This window comes from Dipodomys spectabilis, unplaced genomic scaffold, assembly GCF_019054845.1.
Source record: "Dipodomys spectabilis isolate Male_0828 unplaced genomic scaffold, ASM1905484v1 ptg000018l, whole genome shotgun sequence".
Taxonomy (NCBI): domain Eukaryota; kingdom Metazoa; phylum Chordata; class Mammalia; order Rodentia; family Heteromyidae; genus Dipodomys; species Dipodomys spectabilis.
The window spans coordinates 11,574,837-11,587,466 of record NW_024870695.1 but is presented as its reverse complement, the minus strand read 5'-3'; the positions used below and the strand labels follow the sequence as shown (position 1 = coordinate 11,587,466).

The 12,630-nt window shown below is 50.0% G+C and overlaps 1 protein-coding gene across 2 annotated transcripts in view; it reads right to left on the bottom strand.

The window, feature by feature from the left end:
- Positions 1 to 7,423: 7,423 nt before the first annotated feature.
- Positions 7,424 to 12,630, bottom strand: part of LOC122102367 (keratin, type I cytoskeletal 15) — an 88,058-nt gene continuing 82,851 nt past the window's right edge. Inside the window, exons 1-8 of one of the 2 annotated variants that reach the window (XM_042673039.1) lie at positions 11,690 to 12,287; positions 10,681 to 10,763; positions 10,396 to 10,552; positions 9,874 to 10,035; positions 9,650 to 9,775; positions 9,270 to 9,490; positions 8,338 to 8,363; positions 7,424 to 7,832 (exon numbers count right to left, since the gene is read on the bottom strand). In XM_042673039.1, the coding sequence (XP_042528973.1) occupies positions 7,720 to 7,832; positions 8,338 to 8,363; positions 9,270 to 9,490; positions 9,650 to 9,775; positions 9,874 to 10,035; positions 10,396 to 10,552; positions 10,681 to 10,763; positions 11,690 to 12,217 (1,416 nt within the window). In that variant the 5' untranslated portion in view covers positions 12,218 to 12,287 and the 3' untranslated portion in view covers positions 7,424 to 7,719. Of the gene's footprint in view, positions 7,833 to 8,337; positions 8,364 to 9,269; positions 9,491 to 9,649; positions 9,776 to 9,873; positions 10,036 to 10,395; positions 10,553 to 10,680; positions 10,764 to 11,689; positions 12,288 to 12,630 lie in introns of those variants that run through there. The other variant, XM_042673050.1, reaches the window with a different exon arrangement.

The window sequence follows — 12,630 nt, the reverse complement described above, 5'->3', positions numbered from 1 at the left end:
CAGCTGCTCTAGCCTTCCAACTCTAAAATTTCTGACTACAAACTATAGGCTCCTTCTAGCACCTCACCCCTGCCATTCACCCAACAAATCTGATGACCAGCAGTGTTGATCTTAGAGAATCAACTGCCTTGAGCATGTTTATACAGAGAAAGAAATGGCTTCTTAGACATACACAAAATGTAATGGTGACAAGAGTCCTTTGAGGCCTTCAGGGGCCAAATACAAATGAAGAAGATGAAACCCAGAAAAAGACATACCCCTGTAGGTTATACATGCTAATATTTGCTAGCTCTTACCCTATGCAAGGGATGGGCTACGTACATCACACTCTCTGTCTCATTTGGTCTTTGCAGAGTCCTTTGAGGCAGGACCTCTTAATATCCTTACACATAAGGAAACTGAACCTTAACGGTGAAGATCTAAACTGAGTTCTGCCTGACAGGGAAGAATCGCTTTTAGACATATTCTTCAGGCACTACAGACTATAAGCCATGAAGTGCTCAGCCCGATGCATCTTTGCCTATGCATACCACTGTGTAAACCACCATCCAGAACTTTCTAGAACCCCATAAAGTTCCTTGTGCTTTTTCCCAATAGTAACCATTCCTCCAATGTCTGTCACCCAGAGATCAATTCTGAGGTTCTCTCTCAGGGGATAGTTTGCTTCCCCAGAGCATATTGTAGAGACATTTCGGCTGTCACAACTGGAAGGTTTTTTTCCTCATGGAATGTAGAGGGTGAAGACCAAGAATGCTGCTAAATATACTACAATACACAGGGAAATGCCCCTATAATGAAGAATTATCAAGCCCAAAAGGTCTCAGGTACTGGGGTTGAGAAGTTGTGGATCAATCCAGTGCATGTGTTCAAAATCCCATTGAACCATCTACTTCAGAGACCCCATCATAAACAGGCTTCCTAGTGCCCAAGCAGGGCCTTCTTGTAAGACATCACTCTTAGAGTGTGTTTCATTGAGAGGCCACATAGAAAGATAGGACCCAGAAACTGGGTTGAGGTGGTGCAGTATGGCTGAGACTCTCACTCGGGGACTGCATGGGGACACAGCCAGGGAAATTCACACCATTCAAGCTAGAGGCAAAGACCTTGAGCCCCCAGAGCCTCGCATAGAATTTTCCAGGGGCTAAGACCCTAATCTGGGGCTCCTAGGACCCCATGCACCAATGATGGCCTCTCAGAGCAGGGTGGGTGAGGCATAGGCCCGAGATTATCCTGGAACCCCTCGGCTGATTCAGCAAGACCAGAAGAAAGAGACTTGAGTCAGCACTTGGTTGCCTTTTGTGTTCTGGGGTATGGAAGCCAGCCTGTGTCCACCCAACAAGTAGGTGGCAATGCCAGGAGAACCAAGGCACGCTAGTTAGAGCACATGCCATAGTGAGGGCAGGATTCAGGCTGACCCCTGACCCTGCCCAGCCCTCCCTCCCCAACATGATGGCTCAGCTCTCTCTCTCTCTAAAAAGGCATGATTCAGCCCACAATGGGAGCTCTGGCTCTCTCCATGGAGGATCAAAACTGACAAGAAGCTGATTAATGGAACCTGCCAGGCCCGAGGTGACAGTGCCCCAACCGTGCCAGCCTAACAAGCAAGTTGGGACCAACGCCTTTTCACGAAACAATGCTGCAGATCCTTCAAAGCCCCAGCAGAACAAACATGACACGGTCATGACATGCCTGCCCTTGCAGGGTCAGGGCACGGCTACCCCCTTCCAAGTAAGGATTCCTGGAGCCCAGCCACAGCAATGCCTTCCTCCCACCCACAGCAATCCCGAGGGTAAATATGGGCCAGATGCTCCTGGAGGGAATTGTGCAGAGCCATCCCAGAAACCCCGATTTCCCTCTCCCCATTCCAGAACTCATGAAAACAGTGTGTGCTCGTTTGTTTTTGCTTTGCTTATGAGCAAAATAAATGTGGGATTTTGTCTCCTCTCCAATTACATCTCAAGGTGAAATGCAGGAAACCACATTCATCGCAGTTGTTAGTTAGCACACTGCCGTTTAGTCTCACCACAAAAAGAGGGGTTTCAGATGAAGCACCTGAGGTTAGGGAAGGAAAGAATTTTCTCATAGATACCCTGAACTCAAGCTTTAAATCTGGCATACTCCCCCCTCCTCTCCCTTTCTCTCTCTCTCTCTCACCTAGTGAGACAACCTTTCATGACCTCTGAGTATGTCATTCTGTGACTTTGTAAATCACGATAGATAGACAGATAGATAGATAGACAGATAGACAGATAGACAGATAGATAGATAGATAGATAGATAGATAGATAGAGATAGATAGATAGATAGATAGATAGATAGATAGATAGATAGATAGATAGATAGATAGATAGATAGATGTGGGAGATGAATCTTTGTCCTGAAATCCTAGCACAGATCCCTTAGTGATTTCTCAAGGTATTCTAGTGTTATTAGAAGCATCATTGATTCTAATAATTGGTCTTTGGTATCCGTCTCTGACACAGATCCTTTGCTCCTTTGGAATTTCCTGGTAATCTGAGCATCATTGGTTCTACCAGAGTGATTCCCAGTGGGCTCATGGATGAAGCCTGGTCACCAGAATGATTTTCATCCCTGTCCACCTCAGCCCCCACTCCCTAATCCTCTGGGCAGAGAAAAGGGGCTGGATATTGACTTAATAACTGGTTGAGCCTGCATGCAAAATTCCTACACTATGGGGCTCAGAATGAACTCTGGTTAGTAAATAAGAACATGTCCATGTGCCAGGACGGAACACACCTGCAACTTTATGAGCACAGCAGGTCCTATACTTGGAATCCCTCCAAGCCTCCCCTACGTATCCCTTCAATGGCCTGCTCACTGTTGCCTTTAAGATAGCTTGGGGAATAACAAGTAGACTGTTTTTACTGTGAGCTATTCTACTCAACAACTGAGGTCATGGTACCTGTGATCGATAGCCAAGCTGGACAGTAGTCAAGGGACCCATTGCGTGGCATTGACATCTGAAGTGGGGGGAGGGGACAATCTTGTCGGGATGACCCCTAACTTGGGAGGTCTGTGCTAACTTGGTTAGCATCAGAATTGAACTGACTTTGTAAGATACAAGAGATGGTATCAGAGAATTGCTTAAATGTGGTGGGGGGACCCACATGCTGGCTCATACTGTGTTCTATGTTGAGTAGAGAGAAAAAGGAAAACAGTTTCATTTTGTTCTATCTATGTGAAAAAGTAATAAAAACTAGTAGTACCTAACACTCATCAAAGAGTCTGCATGCATGATCTTACAATGTATATCATGCTTTTATTTTTCAGATGTGGAAACTGAGGCCCAAGCAGGTTAAAAAAAAAACACTGCTGGAATTTATACGCTCAATGATGTCAAAGCCAAGATTTGAACCTCTGGCTCCAGAGTCTGCATCTTGATAAGCCACTTTCAGTCCATTGCTAGCCAATCCCCATTCAGGCAAGAGCATCATCTATTATGTTTTCCATACTTGGGCTTATTCACACCCAGGGCCTGGACAATGGATGGTCCCACTTCCCATAGTAGCTACATCTGTTCAGCTTACTGCCTGTCCCTGGTCTTAGCTCCAAAGAGTAGGAGTTTGTCGATGTATTCAATCAGCACAGGACAGAAGAGACAGGATTGTCATAGGAACTTTCCTATCCAATCCTCTCCTTTTACAGATGGAGAAACTGAGACCCCGGACAGTGAGAAACACGAAGCAATGTGTGGATTTCCAGCTCTGCCACCAGCTCATCATGGGCCTTACACTGAAACTCTTTCTTGGACTCATTACCTTGCTCATGTAACTGTAACCCCTCTGTGCAGTATCTTTACAATAAAAAAGGTATCTTTAAAATAAAAATAAATAAACAAATAAATTCCCTCCAGCATGCTGCCTTTCCAAGCCTCTGATTCTCAACAATTTCTCTGTTTTCACCAGGTAGTTCATCTGCAGAACTAAGGCTTAAATCTTGTCCCTCAGCTCCTCTCACAAGAGAGCCTACCTATCTCCCTGGACTCCAGGGTAGATAACCCACCTCCAAAATCATCTCAAAGATCCCCACCAGAACCCCCCAGGACCATCCATCCAGGACTCTGGACAGCTCCTTCTTCTTAGAGACATCTGACAAAGCATGGCTCAGCAATCATTTGAAATGAGCCTCAATGCCTCAGGCCCTTGGATCCCCACAATCCTCAACCTGAAAATCCTTCTGTTACCCAGCCTTTCCAGAAACTCCGCACTGTCAGCAAAATCTTTGAATGAGGTGAACCTGAATTTCAATCCTCCCTCGACCACCCACTGGCTGTGTGGCCTTGAGAAAGTTGCTCAACCTTGCAGTGTTTCCTTAGCCACATATGCAAAACAGGTATTGGATGAGTTTGTAGTCAAGGCTTCTCAAATACCTGACGTGCAGGAGGCACTGGGCAGGTGAAGAGCTGCTATACCTCCCTGTCAACATCAGGAAATGCAACACTGTCATCAGTACTATATGACCTGTCCAAGAACCTTCTGAGCCTCCACCCTGCCCTGGCATGTGGCTTTGCCCCCTTCCCTCTCTGATCCCTGAAACTGCTTAGCAGAGTACCCACAGTGACCAGACAAATAACAACTGACAAATAACCACTCATCTTAGGTTTCCTGAGGACAGGATCTTTGTGAAATCTGTCTCTAAAGACTGCTCAAGGAACATCTGAGAAGCTGTTCCAAGGATTATTTGTCTCGAAATCTCAGAACAAGGGGCTGTGAAGGTGGCTCAGTGGTAGAGCGCTTGCCTTGCATGCATGAGGCCCTGGGTTCAATTCCTCAGCACCACATAAGCAGAAAAAGCTGAAAGTGGCGCTGTGGCTCAAGTGGTAGAGTGTTTGCCTTGAGCTGAAGAGCTGAGGGACAACGCCCAGGCCCAGAGTTCAGGCTCCACAACCGGCAAAACAAAAAAGAAAGAAAAGAAAAGAAATCTCAGAACAAAAGCTGTCTTTCTGAACCTATTTTCCCCATATAACCGGCTGCCCATGTAGGCTGCCACCAGGTAGACTTCATGCCCAAGACACTAGTGAGTGCCTAAACCTGAACCTGTGACAGGATAAAGCAAGGAGAAGTAAGCATATGTATCAGCTCAACAAACATTGTAGCCCCTACATCGCTGATCTAGCCGGCTGCCCCCAATCCTACAATCTAGGCACCAAGCTGAGGTCTCAGAGTGCAGATGGCCTCATGGAAAGCTTCATGGTCCTCGTGTCCAGCCATACTCCTCAGTCTGAGGCCCACAGAGGGACTAGGGCCTGCTCTGGTCCTCAGGGAACCCATGGCAAGCAGCAAATGCCTGCTATGGGAAGCCTAGACATCATCTGATTCCCAAAGCCACCTGCTCTTCTCTTCTGTAGGGATGGGGACCAGGCATTGTCTGCTACCTGACTCCCAAATTGGCTGCAAACCAAGCCTGACCGGTTCTGATTCATACACCCTCTTAAGAAGGGTTTACAGCCAGGCACTGGTGGCTCATGCCTGTAATCCTAGCAACTGAGGAGGCTGAGATATGAGGATTAAGGTTCAAAGCCAGCCTTAGCAAAAAGGCCAGTAGAACTCTTTTGCCCAATTAACTAGGTAAAAAGCTGGAAGTGGAGGTGTGGCTCAAGTGATAGAATGCCAGCCTTGAGTAAAAAAAAAAAAAAAAAAAGGCAAGATGAAAGCATGAGGGCTGAATTCAAACCCCAGTTCCAGGAAGGAAGGAGGGAAAGAAGGAAGGAAGGAAGGAAGGAGGGAGGGAGGGAGGGAGGGAGGGAGGAAGAAGGAAAGAAGAATGATCTTTCAGCTTCTGCCACACGAAGTGTTTGAAAAGCAAGGATCTAGGTCAAAGGAACTTGTTCCCGGCCTGCTGTCACCACTTCTGGCTGGTGATCTATTCAGTGAAGTTACTGAATGTCCCCAGGCCTCTGTTTCCTCTTCTAAAACTGATGCCGAAGGCTGATACCCTCTTCACAGAGTTGCTGGGAGAATTAATGAGATGCCATGGAGGAATGCCCTGCCCAGGGCCCAGCACGCTATAAACACTCAATAAATCCCTTGTCCTTCCGTCAGCCTGAGAAGTCCTGCCTCTGCATGCTCTGGGAGACATTAAATCTCTCCAGAAAGAGCAGGTGCTCTTTTCTCTCCACCCAGGGTCTGGCCTTGACAGAAGGCTTGTGAATGAGGAAGACGCTTGGCCGGACAGGATTCCGTGATGCATGTGGACCCCAAAAAGATCGGTGTCTCCAAAGAACAGAGGTGCCTCCTCTTCCCAGCAGGACTACAAAACTGGTTCTCCCTCCATGACCCCAGGCCCCAGAGCTGAGCCAACCCAGACTTCTCCATTTCCTCCTTTCCAGCCCTCCGCCCTCTTTCCCTCTCTCTCTCTTTCTCTCTGCTCAAGGCTATGAATCCTGTAGCTCAGAGTAACACAAGAATGAGTGGGGGTTTCACTGCTCCAAGCCTAAGAAGAAACTCTTGCAGATTTAGATCAGGACACACAACAGTACTGGGCTTGGTGGTGCATGCCTGTAATCCCAGCACACAGCAAAGGGAAGCAAGAAGATCACAAGTTTGGGGGCCAGCATGAGCCGATAAGGACCACCACCCCCCCCCCCCGTGTTTAAAAAAAAATTATAAAGGCATCAAGGGCTTGTGCTGCTTTGGGCTTGAGCTTGGGGAAATCAGAGTAGGCTTCTGAGAGGAGGTGTCTTTTCCTCTGGTCACTTTAAGGTCCTTTAGTGGATGGAGATGAAAACTGACCATCTACCCTGAACATCAATTGTACGTGGCTAGAAAGGGGTCATCCTTCAAGCCGCAGTGAGAACAGAAGCCACAGTCGTGCCCTGCCTTGGGCTGTGTGAGGCTATTGCCCAGATTCCCAGACCAATTCTTGGTCGTGAAGTCCTGCAAGTAGGGAGCCCAGGCCAACCCTGCCGCTTATTGCCCACCCATGAGGTCACCAGACAAGTCCCTCATCTGTCCGGTATCAGGAGCCTCATCTTCTCAAGGGGAAGAATTAACCGTGACCACCCTAGAGTTTTATCATTGAGGCACATGGGGGTGAGGGGGCCTAGCACAAAGCCAGCCATAAGTACAGAACCAGGGTTCACCATGCAATTAGAAACTTGGCAAACAACTATTAGATGAGTTTGTGCTGAGTGCCTAGGGAACTCTTTTACCCGCCCCCCCCCCACCTCCTCAGTACCCCCTCATGGGGGTAAGCCAGAAGAGCAACTCATACAAACAGCACTCTTTGTCCAGGATACAGCACCCTGCACATTCTCAAGAATGAATTCTGTATAATCATCAGGAATGAGACCAACATGGCAGGGGTGGGAGGGGTGGCAGGCATCAGCATGTAGACCCTAGGCCTCCTCAGAACTCAGAGGCCAACCTAGACCCCACCAAGCAAAACTGGACATACCACTAAGTATTTGCAAAAAGAAAAGTGGTTCTTTATTACAGGAACAGATACAAGTACCAACAAGCTTGTTATGCCAGACAGCCCCTTCTTGCACTTCCATGCTCAAAAGGAAGTGGAGAAGAGAAAAGCTAGTGGGGAGAAAGAACGTGCAGAACACCAAACTGGAAGACAGAAGGCCCCTCTTCAGCAAGTTGCTTGCTGCAGCAGGGCCTGGAGTTTACTTTTCTGGCCTCGCTGGGCAGTTCCCTGCTCAGCCAGGGGAAGCCAAGGGGTGGCAAGGTATGTTTCTCCCATGCTGGGTATTCAGATATCTCTCTTGCTGGAAGAAACCAGCTTTCCATCTGAAGACTCCACTACACGGAAGCTGCTGCTGCTGCTGCTGCTTCTCCCACCACCAGTGCCACCTCCCAGGGAGGCTATAGGAAGAAGAAATCATCTTTAGTATGAGGCAACCTTCCTTTTGTCTCCCCAAAATAGCCAGGATCTGGGCTGAGCTGTGGGAAAGTTAGACTCTTTGAGAATGGCCACTGGCCAATCCTGCCAGAGCTACCAGGAGGTCTAGTGTTGAATCACTCATCAGAGATGAGTGACGGGGATGGCAGGTATGCCCGGCAGTGAGCAATAAGGCAGAGTTTTTAATCTGCATAGGAGCAGGAGTAATTGTGGGCATCTGACCATGCGTGATGAAGGAGGAGAGAGACCGATCCAGGACAAAGCCTGCTTAGTCTAGAGTGTTCTTAGGAAATCTCCCATATCAGCCCCACTGGGGCTAAATAAAGACTCCTATTGTAAAGGAGGCATATCCTAGAATAGTTCCACATCCCAGTTCCATCCATGTTTGGTCTCTTTCTTCTTCCTGTTCCAGTGGCTTCAACAGCTCCATTCCCTACCCTCCACCAGAAGAATTTTAAGCCTCCCTACCTTCCTTGATGCCAATGCCAGCCATCCTAAAACAGAAGAGGCAACAGACGTTAAGTAAAGGACAAAAGCTCTAGTATCCTTAAGAGATGCTCTGATGAAAAAAGCTCTGGGGACTGGGACGATGGCTCAGTAGTAGAGTACTTGTCTCATGTGCATGAGGCCCTGGGTTCAATTCCTCAGCACCACATAAACAGAAAAGACTGGAAGTGGCACTGTGGCTCAAGTGGTAGAGCGCTAGCCTTGAGCTGAAGAGCTGAGGGACAGTGCCCAGGCCCAGAGTTCAGGCCCCAAGACCAACAAAAAAAAAGAAAAAATAAAGCTCAGGGACAGCACCCAGGCCCTGAGCTCAAGCCCCAGGAGCAGTGCCTTGTGTGTGTGCATACAGAGAAAGAGAGAGAGAGAGAGAGAGAGGGAAGGAGGGAGGGAGGGAGGGAGAAGGAGGGAGGGAGAGGGAGAGGGAGAGGGAGAGGGAGAGAGAGAGAGAGGGAGAGAGAGAGGGAGAGAGAGAGAGAGAGAGGATGCTCTGGTGGATGCTAAGCACTCCTTCATAGCCCCCCCACATGCCACCCTCACATCTTTGAAGTGCTGAGACCTTCTGACAGCCCATTGGTCCAGCCACTCTCAGACAAGCTCTGATCTCTATCCATCTCCTGCAGAGAAGGAAGGAGCACTACATCTTCTTCATGATCATTAGTCCAACCTCTGTCATTTACAAGGGAAACATAAATCTAAAGAGGGGAAATGACTTGCCCAAGGCAACAGCCAAAGAGCCAGGTGCCAGGTTCAGACACTTTACTCCTTGCTCAGCTCTTTTCACTGTACGATACAGGGGCTTGTTTCTTTCAGATGATCCTGCATGCCAGCCACACAAGCAGCCCCTCCTGCCCCCCTGCCTCTCCCACCCCCCACCCCTGCCATGCCCAGGCTCTTACTTGGCATCCTGGCCTTCCAGCAGGCTTCGGTAAGTGGCGATCTCCTGCTCCAGCCGTGTCTTGATGTCCAGCAGCATGTTGTACTCCTGGCTCTGAGTCTCCATCTCACAGCGGAGCTCGCTCAGCTGACCCTCCAGACCACTGATGAGCCCTTGGATCTGCTGCAGCTGCGTGGCGTAGCGGCATTCAATCTCCGCCAGTGAGTTCTCCAGCCCGGCTTTCTGATGGAACAACACATCCATAGATACATCATGCTAGAAAGGAATCCATCAACGAAGGGCAAGGAGGTGGGAGGGATGGGGTGCTCAGAAACCTTAGGGCTTCACCAAACTAGGGAAGATGGAAGCATCTGTTGCTAGAGAGGCCCAGATAAACCATACCATGCTTAGCTGGGATTGCAGCTCAATCTCCAACCCCTGTATGGTGCGTCTCAGATCTGTGATCTCAGTCTTGCTGGTCTGGATCATTTCTGTATTGGAGGCCACCTCCTTATTCAGCTCCTCCGTCTGTAGGTCACATAAAAAGACAATGAGCCCTTGTGGGCCCCTCCACTAGGAGCTATAGGGCAGGGCATGGCAGGGCAGGACTGGAAGGTCAGACTCACCTTGCTGAAGAACCAAGCCTCGGCATCCTTGCGGTTCTTCTCCGCAATGGCCTCATACTGCTCTCTCATCTCGGCCAACATGCGGGTCAGGTCCAAGCCTGGTGCAGCATCCATCTCCACATTGACCTGGCCAGCCAGCTGGTTGCTGAACTCCTTCATCTCCTGCAGGGTGGGGGAGCCCGTTTAGAGAGAGAGGGCAGAAGAGAGTCAAGACAGATCCCTCAGCTCCGCTGAGCCTCCTCCTCCTCTAGAGCCCATCAAGTGAGAACCCCCACCCTACCCCAAGATCGCAGGTTTCTTGTGTGAATTCATAAATCAATCCAAGACAGTTCCTTCCTGGCCTGGCCTTAGGTCTGAATTACCAGAAGACAGTGCCCCTTCCTGGCCACAGGGACCTCTGTTGGTTTAAGTTAGGAAGGACCGGTATTTCTGAGCCACCGAACCCCAGTCAACTATGAGAAAATACCAGCCCAGCTCTGCCTCCCCCAACCCCGACCAAGAGCTGCAGCCCGGCTCCCTGACCTCCTCATGGTTCTTCTTCAGGTAAGCCAGCTCTTCATTCAGGCTCTCGATCTGCATCTCCAGGTCGGTCTTAGACAGGGTCAGTTCGTCCAGCACCCTGCGCAGTCCGTTGATGTCAGCATCCACGCTGTGGCGCAGGGCCAGCTCATTCTCATACCTGGGAAGACAGAAGAAACCTAAAGTCAGGAAAGGGGAGGAGTCAGGAAAAGGAGGGATGAATAACGGGGTACAGAACAGGTGGGGGGGGGAGTCTTTGCAGGAAGGGAAGACAGCAGTGGAACACACTTGAGTCTGAAGTCATCTGCAGCCAGCCTGGCGTTGTCGATCTCCAGGATGACCCGGGAGTTGTCAATGGTGGCAGCCAGGATCTACAATAGACAAGGATTTGTGTCTGAGGGCTGCTGGTCTGTGCTGTGCTCAAGATCCCCCTGAATGGCCACCTTCTCCTCTGACACCACCAATGGAAACCTGTAGAGTCGCTGAGGCCCACCATCCAGCCTCACCTCCAGCACCCATGTACTTGCTCTGGTCCATGCCACCCTTCCTGCAATACCCCAGGGACTGCTCTCCAGGGAACAGAAGACTAAGGAGGAGGGAAATATTGCCTGGAGTCCCCTGGGGGAACCACCCGCCAGGGTTGCTCTAGGTTAGGGTGTGTGTGGTCAGTGCTGGTGATAGCTTTCTTAAGGGATGGACACTTGATCAGCCTCAGCCTCCTCATCCCAACTCAGGATGGCTGCCTCCTACATATCTTGACCGAGCCCTGGCTCTACAGAACATTCTAGTGAGTAGGAAGCTCTAGGAGTGTGGCTAAGCAAGATATTTTACAGATAAGAAAACAGTCTGGGGGCGTGGAAGAGAAAGTAGGGGAGGGGTAGAGCCTGTCTACTGAGTTCCCCACAGTGCCTCTGGCACAGAAAGCATCCTTTAAAAGATGAGACAGACAAGAGATCCCAGCGTTTAGAGTTCATGAGTTTACTCTTGCCAATCTTGCCAAGAAGGTAAGGGAACACTTCACACAGCACCCTCAAAGTATTGGGGGACAGAGAGACCAAGCTAGTCTGCCCCTACCTGTGTCCCAGCGGTCCTAACCAGATTCCCCAGACCCCTCTGTCCCCCAGCCCTGCCAAGTGGAACAGGTGTGTACCCGCAACTGCACAGGCACCCCACGTTTGCCAAGTTACACAGGGCACTGTCATGAGCGGGGCAAGAAGGGATTTCCCAAGGCAGCATGAGGACAGCCAGACACCTGCTCCCTCCACACACACCCTCTCCTTGACATCTGAGAACTTACTTTATCCCGGATCTCTTCCATGGTCTTGAAGTAGTGGCTGTAGTCACGTTCTGGACTGGCCGGACTCTGCTTCTGGTACCAGTCATGAATCTTCACCTCTAGCTCGGTGTTGGCCTCCTCCAGGGCGCGGACCTTGTCCAGGTAGGAGGCCAGGCGGTCGTTGAGGTTTTGCATGGTGATCTTCTCATTACCAGAGAGGAGACCTCCATCGCCACCACCAAAATCACCATAGCCACCACCTAAACCCCCACCAAAGCCCCCACCTAAACCCCCACCAAAACCACCACCTAAACCCCCACCAAAACCACCAGCAGCCCCACCACCAAAGCCACAGCTCAGGCCACCCCCATAGCCTCCACCAGAGCTGGAGGAAACAAACCTGGCAGAAGAAGCTGAAATACTGCGGCTTCCACCTCCCCCGTATAGACTTCCTCCACCAAAACCACCTCCCCCAGCCCGGAGGGAGCCCCCTCTAGTAGAGCCTCCCCCAAAGGTGGAGGAAGAAGTTTGCAGAAATGTAGTAGCCATGGCCAGGCCAGCAAGCGATGGTGAATTCCTAGCAAGCAGGAGAGATGCTCTTAGGAGTTGCAGAGCTGCTCTGAACCCAGAAGGCAGAGCTGCGGGGGACCCCAGCCTAGGACTCTTTATATACCCCTCGGAGGGGGGTTGTGGGGCCTTAATCTCCTCCCCCAGTGCCAAGCCAACCCCTCTACCTGCCTGACAAACCCAGCTGCCACCACACCTCCACGTGGCTCCTGTGGGTTTTTTTTTTCCTTGTGTTTTTTTTTAAGGCAACAAAAGAGATGATTCAGAATTAATGGTGTTTGGCCCTGGGCTGTGGTTTTAACACTTCAATTACAGGTTCATCTGTCCACTCCAGGAGAAAGAAAGCAACTGAGAGCAAAATGTCTCACCACAGCACAGCTCCTAACGCTTCTGCC